General features: G+C 32.2%; 2 protein-coding genes across 2 annotated transcripts; both read left to right on the forward strand.

Moving 5' to 3' along the window:
* Positions 1 to 8,464: 8,464 nt before the first annotated feature.
* LOC107606512 (F-box protein At2g23160-like) lies at positions 8,465 to 9,550 on the forward strand. The gene has a single exon (XM_016308569.1). The coding sequence runs from the start codon at positions 8,465 to 8,467 to the stop codon at positions 9,548 to 9,550; it is 1,086 nt and encodes a 361-aa protein (XP_016164055.1).
* Positions 9,551 to 12,270: 2,720 nt separating this feature from the next.
* Positions 12,271 to 14,573, forward strand: LOC107609811 (uncharacterized). The gene is made up of 3 exons (XM_088494322.1): positions 12,271 to 12,570; positions 12,697 to 13,105; positions 13,370 to 14,573. The coding sequence occupies exons 1-3, from the start codon at positions 12,391 to 12,393 to the stop codon at positions 14,437 to 14,439; spliced, it is 1,659 nt and encodes a 552-aa protein (XP_088350448.1). The 5' UTR covers positions 12,271 to 12,390; the 3' UTR covers positions 14,440 to 14,573.
* Positions 14,574 to 17,081: the final 2,508 nt, after the last annotated feature.

The following is a 17,081-nucleotide window of genomic DNA, read 5'->3' on the forward strand; positions in this document are numbered from 1 at the left end:
CATCAAGGCTGAAAGTTTATATGCATATTGGGCTTGCACAAGAATTTCATTTTCGGCCCAATAAAAACCTGCATCACAAAATTATTAATTAACATATGTTAAATGAAAAACAAATTAATAATTTTGTAATTAAATATTTAATAATTTTTAGTCATCACAAATATTAATTTAGAGTTTTCCAAACTCATCAATTTGGTTACAAGAGCCTTCTCCATCAGATTGAAAAAGGATGGTAGAGTGAAAATGAAAACAAGACCTTTAGAAGCATCATCATTTGCCTGACCAAAATATGAATAACAAACTTTGGACAAGATGATGAAATAGTGATCTGTTTATTCATATATTTAAAAACAATGAGTTTTTCATATAATTTATTCTTCGGTCTTGTCATAACTCCACTAGTTCCACAACCGGTTCTTCCTTTGTTCTGTCTATTGACATTTGAGGGCTTGTCTTTTCAAAAGGATATAAATTCATAAGGAAATATTAGAAAGAAAAAATTTAAAGTGATATTGACCGAGATCTCTCTAGTGATGCTTTACCACCAAGAAAAAAAAATCATTTATGTTTAAATCTCTCTTGACCACCTCATTCAAAGTCTTTTTAGGTCTTTCTCTACCCCTAATTTTTTGTTGAATGTCAGTAAGGCTTAATTGCAATTTCAAAATTGGATTTATGCTGATAATATTCCACAATCCCACTGGCAACCAAAAGTTAACTCATTCTTCTTTTTGCTTGATTTGGACCGGTTCCTTTCCATTTTGAAGAAGAGAGTGCTAAGGGTCAGCAACTTTTGTATTTTGTAACCATCAATTAGTTATCAATAATCTTTTTAATGGTGTGAAATTACATCCAATGGTAGGAAATCACTCACTTTTCTTTTGATGGTTAAGTGCTAGCCACAAAACACAAAAGTTGCTGACCCCTAGACTTTTTCATTGAAGAATTTGAAGTGTAATTATTAGTGCTCTGCTTTGAAATCAAAGTACCAACTGCTAAATTCTACCATCCCTAGTACAATATACCGTTTTAAAGATGTTTGTTTGATTGTAGAACTTGTGCCAGGTATGACAAGAATTAGGCAAATGCAGTGCATTTAAAAATCCTTAGCAAATAGTGTGTTAATGAACCATAGAATTTGGGCCAGACCCCTTAGTTCAATATCTGGAAGGGTGAGAGCTCCACTCTCCTCTTCAGCTTGGCCCCAAAATAGAAATATCTCAAAACATTTTCTATCATGGACCCAAATTGTATTCTCCATTGGTGTTGAATCAAGTCCAGTGACCTAAGATGTGACGACCCAAAATGAGCTATGACTGGCGCTGAGAGAATTTATCCCCTAATAAGCCTAACAGATTTAAATATAAGATAAACAAGAAGGTTACAAATGTTTTGAATAAATTTACACTTTTTAAAATAAATAATTTCATGTTTTAAATAAAAATAAAATAAATAAATATAAATGAATCATGTCTGTGACATATGGAGCAGATGACGTTTAAGAATTCAACAAAGAATAGATACCTATTGTAGATCATTACTCTCGAATAGAAAGGTTCACATAATTAAGTATTTATTCCTGAAAAATAATTTTAGAAAAACGGAGTGAGTTTTGCAACCCAGTGACTAGACAGTACATCTATAAGTCACATGAGACCATATAAACATTATTATAACAATAACTAGAATGAGGCCCGCGCAATGCGCGGACAGTAAATTAATGATAATATATAATAAATATTAAAATGGTTATATTTTGTAGAATTAAACTAAATATGTGTAAACTAAAATTAAATTTGAAAGATGTTTTGTTTAAAATAATTTGTAGTATAAAAGATTTAGATGTTGGAATTGTACAAAGTGACATTTTTATTTGGTAGGTTGATTTTTGCATTTGTTTTAGTTGATGGATTTAGTCTTCTTATGTGGCGCTCGTCTTCCTTTTTCTTTATTGTTTATTGTTAGAATTGTTACTTTCTTCTTTTTCGAAGATGTGTCTTGAATTTATATGGTTTTCTTTTTTCTTAATCTATTGATGTAGTTTTTCAATGACATCTACAATAAAAAGAACAAAAATGTATAGTTTTTTTTGAATAAGTTATTTTTTTTTTACCAAAGATAGGAGACTCGAACCCGCAACCTCTTAATTGAGTATGGGGAGACTATGCCATTTGAGCTATTACTCATTGGCGAATAAGTTATTTTTAATAAGAATAATTGAAATAGTATAAAATAAAATTACCTGTTAGTATTTTTCTTTGACCCACTCTGTTAGATAATGTCTCAAGTGATGCAAATTCAAAATAGTCTTAGAAAATGTTCAAAATTTGATATTTAATTTCTTTCACAATAATTGTGAGTAAAAACTAAAAAGTTTGCTTTCATTATACCTTTAATTGGCCTATACAAATCATTTGTATCTTCTATTTTTAAATTTTTTATAGTATAGACTTTTCCTTCCCTGCAGTTGTTAGTAAATCTTAGTTCATAATTAGTTAAAAAAGAATAATGAATAGCATATTAAAAGAAGTATAATTTTAGCGATATTAAAATACAATTATATATAAAGTATTATAAAATAATATAAAAAGTATAAAAAGCAAAAATAATTAAAGTATTTTTTCGTAAATTCAATTTAAAAATATAATAAATATGTTTGTTTTGTACCTTTTCATCTAATATAATCATTTCTAAGCAAAGAAACTCTTCTTCATTTGTGGGTGTTAATGTTTTTCATAGATAAACCATGCGAACTTTGATAAACTAATTGTCTTTTTGTTTGGTGATATTGTCCAAAGAATAATGCTCCATTGAGTAAGTTTGAGATGTTGTGTAGTTTGGAAATAAATTTTTTGTGCTAAATTTGATGTCATTTAAAGGAATAGTGATGAAAGACTTATATAAGTAGTTCAAGAATTTGAATATTTGTAACGTAAAATTTATTATGATTAATAATATTATTATTACATTTGTAATATGAATGTTTATTATATTTAATGAGTTATTTATAGAAATTAATAAATTAATTATTGGAGTTATAAATTTATTGTATTGTTTATAACGGTGAGATATAATAAATATATGGATATGGATTCAATGTCTGTGTAGGTTACAAATTTGATTACAAATGTTTATATATATATATATATTTGCTGATTTGAAAATAATAGTTGATTTGGCAAAAATTGAGTGATTGATTCTAATATTTTGCCAAGTAAGCGATGTTGCTGACATGGCATTAGTAGAAAGAAAAAAATGTTTTAAAAGTAATGTGGGTAAACTTAGGGATGGCAAAATTCCCCGAGACACGGGGATCCCTGCGGAGACTGCCCCGAATGGGGATCCGATTATGGGGAATTTTCCCCGCGGGGATGGGGATGGGGGACAAAATTCCCCCGAAGCAAGCGCGGGGACCCGAGCGGGGATCCCCGCCCCATCCCCGCTATTCCCCGAAATTTATGAATTCCTTGAATTATCCTTAATAGTTTATTTCTCATATATGTTTTTTAGTCATTTCTCACACACACATATATATAGAAACCCAAAACTCCTAATCTTTATTTGCATAACCTTTCTTCAATTCAGAGATCCCTAAAGTTGTCCATACTCCATCCAACCTCTCTGCAGCCACCCCTTGTCACCCTTCTCACCGCATCGTCACACCTCACCGTGCCATCACCCTTACCGCGTCGTAATTTCTATTTGCGATGTTCCTTTTCATAACTCTGCCGTCGTGTCCATTCTCCTCTCTGTTGCCGCGTCTCCCACCTCTTCCACTGCTTTGTCCTTTGACTCGTCGTTGCGTCCCCCCATTGTGTTATTTCGAAAGAAGTCACCATCGTGTCATTTAGACTTTTTGTATAAAATCTTGCAGTTTTTGTAAAAGATAGATACTTGCAGCTCTATTCATATGAAAATTAATAATAAGTTAGAACTATTATGTAGATGGGGAATGGGGTCCCCGCGGGGAATGGGGATGGGGAGCAAATCTGAAGGCGGGGATGGGGAGCAGGGAGGCATCCCCCGCCCCCGCCCTGCCCCATTGACATCCCTAGGTAAACTTATGTATCTACTTTTATATATTAAGAATAGAATAGATTTTAGTTAGAAAAATAATAATTTATATGAATAAGTGAATTAATAAAGGAGTTCTCATACAGAAATCAAATCAAAAGTCCACACTTGGGCGGCTTCACCTCTATGGGTAGCCCTTTCCTCTTGTGTGTCCTAACAGAATAACAGATCTAACGTGTGGCCTACACGTTAGGCTAGCAACACTCCTGCTAGCTGGAGTCTGAGTTAGATGCATTTAGGTTAACATCATAACCGCCGTTAACTACGATTTTCTAATATGAGCCTTCCAAACCAATTCAAAACATATAATTTCAAATACAACAAATATTTGCTCTTTCAAATATATAAGGTATCAAATCAAATCAAATCAGATAATACTTTCTCATCGAAAATCTTTTTCAATCATAAGAGATTTCAAATATATTTCACAATTTTTAAAGTAAACGAGTACGAACAAATACTTCAATGCCTCAAAAACAGATATTCAAGTAAAATCAAACATTTTGGAATAATGCAAAACTTCATCAAAAAAATATATATAGTCTCATGTATAGTTCCGAAAGTATAAACTTCATAAAATTGAATTATTTAATTTTAATAAATCAATTATTCTAATCAATTTAAAATCGTTCAAAGCAAATATAGCTATAATTCAAAGATCATAATAGATATATGTCAAAATAATTATAGATGCACAATCAAACAACTATAAATGTAAAGCCTACTCACAATATGGTCCTAAGGGACCGAAGAAGCCGAACCCGGAGTGCGAAATTAAAAGGTGAGGAAAGTTGAAGTAGAATGAAACGGAAGAGCACAGAATTTGGACCAAGGCAATGACAACAACTTCAATTCTCACGACAGCGACAATGACCGCAACACCAGGCAGTAATTTCAAATCGAATACAGAGACAAAGGCAAATAAAATTCTGGAAAATCCAAGGTAGAAAAATGAAATGGTGGCAGAGATAAGGTAAAAATAGAACAGACTAAGGGAATAAGTTAGACCAAAACAGTGACAACATAGTGTTGCCGGTGAGTTTGGAAGCTCCGGCATGTTTTCCGGCAATGGTAGCGCCGTTCCTGGCAACTAGAGGCGCGGCGACGAGTCTCCCTTTCCTCCGGCGAGTTCCTCCTCCCCCCTCTGTTCGTGTATAGTCATGTTTCTTTTTCTGCGAACTTTCTCTCTCTCTCTTTCTCTCTCCCGTTCGAGCTCCTCTTTCCGGAAACCCAACAGTGACAGCGGCGGCACAGCAGCTCGGCAACGGGGTCTTCATCGGAAAAGACGGATCGGCGGTGGAAAAAGCATGGAGGCGACGGATCTGGCGACGATGAGACTAACCGCATCCCTCTCTTCCTCGCGGGTCCTCCTCCCTCTCGGCGACCATGATGGCGGCACGGTGAAATGCTAACGGCAGTGACACTCCTCCAGCTTCCTTTAACTCGCAGACTCCCTCTTTCTCTTGGGTTGACATTGATGGCGACTTGGTAGTGGCAGAACTTCGGCGGCGAGGCGTGGAGGCAGCAGCCCCTTCTGCCGTTCTCTCTTTTTTTCTGCGTGGGTGTATTTGTGTATGGTGTGGGTTTTGAAAAGAAGCGGGGCTGTGGTTGATGAGGAAGAGTGGAAGTTGTTTAGTAATTTAGGGTTAGGGTTGGGTAGGAAGAAAAAGGGTAATGCAGGAATTTTGATAAAATTAAAGGGTAGGGTAGTAATAATAGAAAAAAGAAGCTTGGGACATTACATTCTACCCTCCTTACAAAAATTTTCGCCCTAAAAAATTGATACAGTGTACAAAATGTTACATGATTTTAGCCTTTTACCAAGCATGAGGAAGAAGTATAATCGGTACAAAAGGTTACAGGATAGGTTTGTTTTAAAAAGATGCAGTTGACATTCGTCTACTCTCGTTCCTTTGACAACTCAGATATACATAGAACTTTTCACTTCGTTCGTCAATCTCCTCAAAATACACTTTTACCTCATAATCTCCTTGATTTTGTTGTACATATCCATAGTAATAACCGCCGGTTTCATGTCAAATCTTAGGATTACAACCTTCCGAACTTCAGCATCAATAAGTTGTATCCTAAAGAGCTAACGTATAGCTTGCTAATCTAGGAATCACATGTTATACCAAAACAAGCTCGAGTTTACTCAGTAGGATTCAAAACTTAGAAAGAAAAAGCAAATAACACACTTGGTGTTCGCAAGAACGTGGAAGGACGTACAAGATCGCAATTAAGCGATGATGTACAAAAGAATGAAGTGTGCTAAAAAGAAAGTCAATTCGCATTTTAAGAAAGAAATCTGAATCAAGGAACTTTGATAGGAACAATATAAAAGAAGATGGAGTATCAGGTCGAAACAAGTTCAAGCTTGAATAAAAGAAATACAAAGTGCACAAAAGAAGGTAACCAAGTTCAAGGCAAATTTTTTTTGTTATGGAAGTAAAAGTGGTGATATACTTTAACATGGTAATTTTTTGTGTTTTTCAAAACTGTAGAAGTACACAAATCCCTGGCATCGATTTCTGTACTTAAAATTTTTTAATTTTTTTTTAACACAAATCCCTGGCACCGATTTGTGTACCCTACACAAATCCCTGGCACCGATTTCTGCTTCTCTAGTTAAACGATTCCACATTTAAGTATAACACTCAAACAATCCACATTTACGAAAAACACCACTACCACTCCAATATTAAAAATAAAAAATTTACATTTCAAGCATAAATACTATCACGTCAAACAAATTTAAATTGAAATAAAAGATGCAAAATTTATGAATTAGAATAATAGGGATCAGGGGCAAATGTTTTGTCAATTTGTCACTGGTATCTAGAAGTATTTTTGTTCATCATTTTAATTTTTTCATTATACAAAAATGACCAAAGTGAATACTACGTATAAATGAGACATAAGAAAAAAGTAACATACGAATAAAAAAGTGTTGTATTGTATGTATCACATTTATTAGAATTATTTGTTGAAATAATAATTCTATTTTATTTATTTATTTAATTTTTTTATTTTAAGACAATTTAATTAATTAATGTACTTACCTGTTTTTCAGGCACTACTACATGTCAGTATCCATCAACAAGGTGAACCACGATTGCCAATATACCTACTTTTTTTTTTTCCTTAAAAAAAAAAAGAGAATAATTTTGGGGTCTAAAATTGAAATTGAAATTGCAGTACTAGTTCATCAGTATTGAACACCACAAACTCAATTGGTGCAAATGTGTTTGGTTCAGTTCCAGTGCCCACAAACCCTTATCCCTCTTCAGCTGCTGACACACTTTGGATGAGTATTTTTATTTTAATATAGCTGTCCTGTATTGTATGCTAATATATCATTTATTTATTATTAGATAGGATATGAGTTTTATTTATAAAATTTTTGCCCGTTGCTACAAGAAGACCATTCATAGGACATACATGGTAGATAAAGTGTAGAAAAATAAATTGTATGATGGACATTCATAGAGATTTAAAGTTGATACAGTATATATGTTTTCCGTTTAAAGAATGAAAGGCTTGCTAATGCATATGGAAGGCCTAGAACTGCGTTTCCGGATTTAAAGTAGAGAACAGACAACAATAGTGGGCTCTCTTTTAACACTGACTAAGTGCATGTTTGGGCGCCATTATTTTGTTAAAAAAAAGATCTTTTTCAATGAAAAAAAAGATTTTTTTTTATTTTTTAACGTGTTTGGCAAATTTCTAGTAGTAAAAGTATTAGTAAAATAAAAAAAAATCTTTTTTGAGAAGCTGTAATTTACATCTTTTTTTAAAAGATCTTTTTTCCTTAAAAAAAAAGATATTTTTCATGTAATAAATAAACAAAAAAGTACTTTTATATTGTTATACCCAAACATAATTGATAGATAAAAAGACCTTTTTACCTGAGATATCCAAACATAAAATTACTTTTATTTCTTTATAAGATCTTTTAAAAAAAGATAACTCGAAAAAAGATCTTTTTTTTAAAAGCTCATCCAAACAAGCCCTAACACTAGCAGCAACCAAATAAAATGATTTTTTTAAATTAATTCAACAATTTTAAAAACTAAATATCTAACAACTTAAAAAAGTGTATTTAAAAATTTTAAAAACAACCAGCTAAATAAATAATTTAATTTATAATTTATAAATAAAATTTTAAAAATTTCTAATAAAGATACCTAAACAAATAATTTCCAAATTCAATAAAGATAAATTCAATAAAGATAAAGATAAAGATTCACACCTAATACAATTTTATTCTTTTGGTAACTGATTTCACATTCGGTAGCATGCCTATAAATATCAGCAAACTTCACCCTTAGAAGCATCAACTTCACTTGCTTCAACCATGTCTTGTTTTGCCAGCCTTACGGTCGATATAATGATCGATATTTTTGTTAGACTTCCCATGAAATCTGTTCTGATTTGTAGATGTGTTTGTAAGGATTGGAACATATTAATTTCTGATCCAAACTTTGCCAAATTACTCTTTACTCGTACACTTCCTGCTACCATGATCCGACCCTTTCGGTCGAGAATCTTTCGCCTTGCTGAATATGACCCAATTGAATGGCATGAACGGAGAAACAATCCATGCTGCTGCAGGGTGTTTGACGTCCTGAATCATAGTAGTAGCAGCATAAAACTTGATCCTAAATTTGAGATTCCTCTACCTGGTCCTAAATCATTAAAGGGTAGAGAACTTTATATTGAAGTACTTCCTTGTAATGGTCTTTTTTACTTGAGTGGTCCAGAGTATAGAAACATTTCACTTGTTTGCAACCCAATAACAGGTGAGTTCATAAGACTTCCAAAAATCCCTCCAGTCCGGAAACACTGCAAGCAAATACATTGGGGTTTTGGTTTCCACCCAAAAACAAACCAATACAAGCTAGTGAGAATACATATCTTTGAAGATCATAGTATGGTTGTTGAAATGCACACAGTTGGAACATCGACATGGATAAATATTGAAATAGATTATCCCAAGAATTTGATAAATTTGTGTGAGATTGGTACTTATTTAAATGGGGCACTTCATTGGATTGGTTTAGATGTTGATGGAAATGTCTCGATATGGGCCTTCAATTTCGACACGGAGAAGTTTCAAACCTTCTCTATGGCACCCAGGGATCCAGGTACAAAACTCATCTTATTTGAATTCAGGGATTCTCTTTGCTTGATATATTTTAATAAGCTGCTTGGCACAATGTGGAGGATGGAAAGATATGGAGTTGGAGAATCTTGGACTCCTATTTTCCAGTATTCTGCAAGTTCCGACAGTACATTTCAATTACATGATTGCATTGCCTACCATGATCCTGAAAATCAAGAGTTTAGGATTTTGTTGACTACTCCTTGGTATGATGACCATTTTCAAATAGTTCACCATGTTCCTTCTCTCATTCCATTGAAGGATATTATCATCGGAGATAATGTTTTGGTGCAGAATATTTATTCACGATAATGTTCCTGCTCCATGTTTTATGTTTTGTTTCATTTATTCGAGTCAAATTTTGTTTGGTTTGCTTTTTTACCATTCAGTATGAACATAATTTTATTTTATAACATTTTAATCCATGAATATTTTTATGTATTGGATTACACACACTTTCCACCTTATTTCGTCATTCAATGTATATATTATATAAAATAAATTGAAAGTGTGTATCCGATGAATGAAACAAATTCGCAGACAATGGTGAATAGAGTCCAACATCTGGATGATTCTTAAGAGTTAAGAGCTAATTAAAAATAGTAATGTATATTTCTCTTTGGTTGACAACTAATTAAATAATAATCCATCATTAATTAAATTAAGTTTGGACTTTTGCACAAACAAAGATGGACATATTCAGAGAGAAGCTCAGATATTGAGATTTCATTATGCTTAATGTGGATTGTTAGATTAGTTAATTAAGAGCGTTTAAACTTTTTTCTGTAAAGTCTGATAATCTAGCACATTATTCTGCATGTAGTCACTCTGATTTTAGAACATTACATCATGGATGGCAAAATAATAAAATTTTGATTAGAAGCCATTTATCTTCCTATTCTACATATGTGTTGCCTTCAATTGGTTTCATCAGCTTGGAGTTTTTGTGATGGTACAATTGGGACTAAGGTTGTTTTAAAATGCCTCTGGACAAAAGACAAGTTAATTCTTGACTCCAACATAATGTAAGAGTTTATAATACACATTATATAAAAGTTGATAAAGATTTTTCCCATACTTAAAACATTGACGCTTCTTTCTTTAACCACTTAAGTAGTTGTCTGCATAATAATTTAACTGTGTTTTTGATCTTGCAATAGCAGCTGCATTTTGTAGCAGCTTCATTTTCTACATTGTTTTAAAACGATGTTAAATGAAAAATGAGGTTCAAAGACGGTGCTATGAACCATTTGGTGCTCCTTGTTTGGATAAATAAGTGAACTGGACTGAAAAATGAGGTTCAAGGATGTGTTTAGCCGTCTGAGAAGCTAGGTTTGATGAGTTGAAGCTAGTAACCTCCTTCATTTATCAGCTGCATATTCGAACTATAATCTTGCAAGAGTAGCATCTCTCTCCAGAAGTAAATAGACAACTAGAACTTACATGAAATGGAAGGGATCTCACCAATGTACTTGATGTTTTGCAAGCATGAAAACTGACAATTCATATGTTTGACTAATTGCTATCATCGCCCTGTACCCTCTTGCCCTGCACCCTCAGCAACTACTGTTCTTTTAAGTCTTTTCTCAATGAACTCCATGATAAAAGTGATTCTGGAATTCTCTGCTTGCAAGGGTTGCATACATGGCTATAAATCCATTCAAATACAGAATGATATAGAAAACAATGAACATAATAATAACAATGACATTCAAATAAGTGATGTTTCAGATATGAAATGAAACCAAGGCTGAATAGGGTGACTCACTTAACAACTGCATAAGAAGGATTAACGGTCTTAACTCAATTATGACAAAAATAAGCAGAAAGGCACCAATTTAATGAATAAGAGTGGCATGGAGAGAGGGAGTAACCATGATGATGGTGTTACTATGATAGCACTTAGCCCCAGAATTCGATTTTGCAATTGTTTAGGTGAGAGTGGTTGAAATCATTTAGAGATGAGTTGTGCAGAAAATGGAAAAATATGTTTGTATTGTGAATCAGAATTATTATGTGTCTCAAGTACAACATATATAAGCTATGCTAAATGAAAGGTGAGTCAGCTTGCTAACTCCAAGACTAGTCACAACAAAATAACTGATAACTAACTACATAACTTGCTCATCAACTACTAACATTTTCTGCGGTATTTGTTTGATCTGTTTCTTGGTTTTCTTGATTCTTATGCATATATACTCTATTATAATTAAATGGAGAAAAAGTGAGGAAAGAGTAGACCCAGATAAATCTCCTCAAATGCGGCCAAGATGGAACTTGTAGTTAAATACTACTTTTTTTTAATACATTATTGTATACATTTAGATACATCGATTGGCAAACTTTCCAAGAAACTGAAAACAGCTATAGACGTATGCAATCGCTTGAAGAACAAATAACAGCAGAAGAGAGCTTGAGAAAACAAAACAGATGCAACAACTCTATACTAATTTAAATATACCTCTATTATTATTGTACATGAAAGAAAGGTGTACATAAAAGTGATTCTTTTCATTTAAGCTAATCCAAAAGACTACAAGCTATTTATACATATGCTGCTGCACTATTATGCAGACCAATTGTACCCATCAAACATGGTTTCGTCCGATAAAAGTATCGAAACTCCAAATTTTTGTTGACTTCTTAATAAAATTCTCAAATTATTCCCGCCCTTTATCTTCAATCTCAATTTCAGTTTGAGTACTTTTATCATACTACGAAACCCATTAGGGTATAACATTAGTTTTTTTCTTTGACGAGTATTTTGTCAGTGTTCGTAAAGTTAATAGATACAAATGATTTTTTTTTTAAATTTTAATAGTTGATTTTATAATGGTCGATTTTAGCATATAATTAGCCAGACTGATTTTTAAATTAGAGAAAAAGGCATCAATAGGGGAGTGGAATAATTAAGGGGGCAAGGCTACGCACAATTTGTCTTTGACGGTGTAAAGGCAAGGAATAAAAAAAAAAGGCATTAGATTTGCTCTCACCCCTTTTTCTTCATTCCCTCCTTCATGACCCTTCTTTCCTTCTCTTTTTTGTTTTTTAATTTTCTCAACCTTAGCTTCTAAGTCTGCTCTCCTCCTTCTCCAATCTCTCCCTCAAATATTCTCTCTCCTTTCTTTGCATTCTTTCCCTTCCCTTCTTCAATGGCAAGTGCAAGTGCAATCCACACCAAACACCAAAAACTAGCACCAGAAAAAAACCAAGATGACCCCAACAACAAGTTCTGTTACCATTTTCTCTACAAAGCAGCCTTAGTTGCAATCTTCTTCGTTATCCTTCCTATGTTTCCTTCACAAGCTCCTGACTTCATCAACCAATCTCTGGTAATCACCTTTGTTGCACTAAATATTCATGTTTTTCATATATGCCACACTGTTATCTATCTTATCCTTCGTGTTCATATGTCTTATTTGGCACTCAGAATCGGTATTTGTATATGTGCAACGTAGGTAACAAGAAACTGGGAACTCCTTCACATACTGTTTGTTGGTATTGCAATCTCTTATGGCCTCTTCAGCCGTAAAAATGATGAGAAGGTGGAGAAAGAGAACAATGGAACCAAGTTCGATAACGCGCAGACGCTTGTTTCGAGGTTCCTTCAGGTGTCTTCGTTCTTCGAGGACGAAGCTGAAATAACCCCTTCTTCTTCTTCTTCTTCTGATGAAAGCTCCACCACCGCCGCCACCACTACTAGCAGCAACAAAGTGCAAACTTGGAACAATCAACACTACAGGAAGGAGCCTGTGGTGGTTGTGGCAAATCAGCAACAACCAGCACAACATCGCTCTAATTTCGAAAACAAGGGTGGTGGCAGTGGCAGTGGCAGCTTAGCAAGTGGTGAAGGCTCGAGAATTATTGGTGAGAAGCTATGATAAAAAAAAAAAGAATTCATTTCTGAAACTCAAAAGAGGCGAAAACAAAGACACGAACTTGTTTCCGGATTTTTTTTACCTTCTTAAATTTGTGATTTTTCCTTGGCTTCCCTCGTACAGTAGAATTATTGTATTTGAAGAAAATCTCATGCCTTAAACTGTTCAAGCTGTGATGTTGATGGTGTGATTATTCCTTAGCTTCGTTTCTACAGTAGAATTATTGTATTTAATAATAATATTAACTTTGTAGGTGAGAAGCCTCTGTTTCTGCCGGTTCGAAGCTTGAAGTCTCGATTATGTGATGATCCACATGTTGATGATGCTGATGAAATTGCTAAACCTGTTAATGGAACAACAACAAGCTCTGTGTGTCTTAATAGATCAAATTCTAATAACAACAAGACAATAGGATCCAAAAGATTGTCACCCAGTAATTCAATGAAGACTAGAAATGGTGAACTTGAAGGTCCCGGTAGTCCAAGAATTGAGGAAAACATGAAGGACAGTAATGTTGTGCTTCCATCTCCAATTCCATGGAGATCAAGGTCAGGGAAAGGAATTGAAATCCCAACAGCTCAGTATCCTTCTTCAATGGAGGAATCTGAGTTCAACAAGGTGGAATCAAGATCAGTGATGAGGTCCCAAACTTATTCACGCTCATCAAGAACAAGTCCCATTTCATCTGCAGAGTCAGTTGCAAAGAACTCTGAGAAGGTGATGAGGAAGGTGGTGTTCTGCAAGTCTTGTCCTCCTCCGCCGCCTCCACCGCCGCCCATGTTCCAGAAATCAGTCTCTATGAAACCATTCAGGTACGGTTCTTCATTCAATGGAAGTGGTCGTTCCTTTGATAAGGAATTGAAGAGGAGCTTCACAAGTGAAGGGAGAAGAACTTTTATTGCTGATAATAATAATAAGAATAAAATCAAGAACAAATTCATGCGAGAGGCAAAAGCTCCAACAATGGAATTAGCAGAGGAAGAAGAAGAGGAGAAAGAAGAAAGCTTCCTAGACAAGGGGATGATGGAAAATGATCATTATGATGACGAGGACGATGAGGATGATGAGTCCTCAGAATATGAAGATGAAGATGTTGGTAGAGAAGCAAGGATGATGCAGAAAGAGAAAGTGGAAAATCTAGCACCACATGTTGAAGAAGCTTCAAAGACTGAAGAAGAGGAAGAAGAAGAAAGTGCAGCACCTTCTTGTGACGTAGATAAGAAAGCTGATGAGTTCATAGCCAAGTTTAGGGAGCAAATAAGGCTTCAGAGAATCGAGTCCATCAAGAGGAGTACAAGGACTACTAGGAAATCTTCAAGGTAAAGTTAAAAAAATATCTTGAAGATCCTTATTATATAATGAGTTATCAGATATCAGATGTTAGTAAAAAGAGTGGATGTTTTGTTTCCACAGTTTTATTAAGCTTGTAATTTAATTTGGATCTGGATTCTTCTCCTATTTACCAACTCCCACAAAATTTTGGACTCAAAACCGACCTCTAAATGAGTAGAAAAAAATTATCTCATATTTGAGATATAACTCGTTGGCTCATTTATGTTTATTTCTAATTAAAAACAACAATAAAATAATTTTTTTATTAATCGTGACCTTTATAAATATTTTATTAATATGAATCAGCAAGTTTTTTTGTTCTCTTTTTGTAAAAATTAGAAAAAAATCGTGTCTTAATTCAATTAATTTATTTGATGCCAATCGATTACTAAAAACAAGTGGTGTCAAAAAATCGATTGTAAGTATAACACAATTGATTGAATTTTCTTGTTCAATCGATTAAAAGTACAATACATTAAATTTTGCAGAATTTTTTTTATTCAATCCATTGAAAGTGTAACACATCGTACAATTAATTAAAAATATAACACAATAGAAAAACATGAGTATACTTCTTTAGTTATTTTTTTATGACTTTTTAAATAGATATTTTTTACTTTTTGGCTCTAAAAATTTTCTCAGTTTTATGCATAATTATAAAAATCGAACCAAACCGACCGGTTCGAACAAAAAATTGATAAACCAAATTTTAATCCAGTTCAATTTATTTTTTAGACTATTTAAAAAAAAACAATATGAACCTATAAAAACCGAATCAAACCGATCAAAATTGACAAGAACCGGTACAAACTGGTCTAACCGAATTGGTCTATTTTCACTTGCCACTTGCCAAATATTAATTATATACCATTAAGAATCTCTTAGCAAAAGCAGCTTCCACTTGCCACTCAACCTTTGCGCTTCCTATTATTATATGTGACAAATATTAATTATATAGTATACATAAATATATAATTTAATTTAATTTTTGTTTTTTTTATTTTTTAAATTAATTATATTTTAATTATATACCATTATTAATATAAATATAAATTTCACTAAAAATTTATTAATTTACTTGATCTATATTGTGATTAAGGTTATTTATTTTGATATTATTAGTGTTAAAATTTACTGATATTATAGTTAGATGATAGGCTTTGTGAATTAATTATTTTTTTTATTGTATCAAATTTAAGATACTATTGTAGTATTACTGATAAATTTTATGGTTTTTTTATATTAGTTATTTTTAGAAGTTGAGACTTGATTCTTCATAAAATGTTAGTAAAGATGTGTATTTCAAATTTTAATTTTAAATTTTTAAGTATTTTATATTTTATATTTACGTGAGACCGATTTTATCGGTTGAACCAATAAACCAATAGTTTGACCGATTCGATCACCAGTTCGGTTCTAACCACTATGATTTTATGTATTATATAAGTATCTTGGTTTAAAAAAAATTCATATTTTTATTATAAAGTAATGTCATTTTCATTTATTATTTCAACAACTATGTCATATAAATATTATGCCTTATTAATTATATTTTATTTAAAATAATTAAATTATTTAAAAAATTATTTTTATTTTTTTATTTATTTGCATTCTATTTATATATTTGCATTCCTTTCTCCACAAATTCTCTTGGTGTTTTTTAATTTAGTATTAAAGTTATATTTTAAGATAAATATTAAATATTTAAATGATTTATTTTTATATATTTTAAATTAAATATTAATTTTTATTTTTTGTTAACAAATTAAGAATTAGTTTAGATTGATTTTAAAAAAAATACTTATTTTTTCATTTTTTTAAAGGTTTTCTTTAATAGATAAAGCTTATTTTATATTTGAATAGCTTTTTTAAAAAGACTTTTTAAATATTAATAATACTTTTTTAATAAAAATATTTTTTTAAAGATATATCCAAATAGATTTAAAAATGAATAAATATACTTAATTTTTTTTTTTTAAATTTGTACCCAAAAAAATCAATTCAAACCGACACTAAGTACCAAACTTTAGAATAAAAGTAATGTGATTAAGTGTAATTTACTTATATGTGATTAAAAAATAATTGAATACTATGTACGGTAAAAAAATTGATATTGTTGAAGGATAAAATTAAAATTTATTTCTATGTATCATTTTTTGTCTCCAACATTTTCGTCCTATTTAAGTCCCTAACGTTTCAAAATCGTCTCAATTTTGTCCCGCCGTCAATTCCGTTAATGAATCCCTAACAGCAGGACAACATTGAGTCGATTTTGAAATACTAGAGACTTAAACAGGACAATTGAAACGTTAGGGACAACTTTAAAACTTACTCTGGTCCAAACGTTGGGACAAAAACGAGACTTTACTCTTATTTTTAATAGGTATAAAATTTAATTAAAATCTAATTCTTTCTCCTCTCTTTTCATACTCAATACTCATTCTTATATTTATTATAAAACAATATCTACTTCACACATTTTCGTTATCTTCTCTCACATAACTTCATACCTCTTTTCCTTTCTCTCTCTCTCCATTCTTGCTAATTTTTTGCACAACTAAAATTTAGTTGATGGCCATATATAGTTTTTTTTTTTAAAATTTGGTAAACATATATATTAGATGATTGTGTGA

This window comes from Arachis ipaensis, chromosome B7 (genome assembly GCF_059453495.1).
Source record: "Arachis ipaensis isolate K30076 ecotype BB chromosome B7, ASM5945349v1, whole genome shotgun sequence".
NCBI lineage: Eukaryota > Viridiplantae > Streptophyta > Magnoliopsida > Fabales > Fabaceae > Arachis > Arachis ipaensis.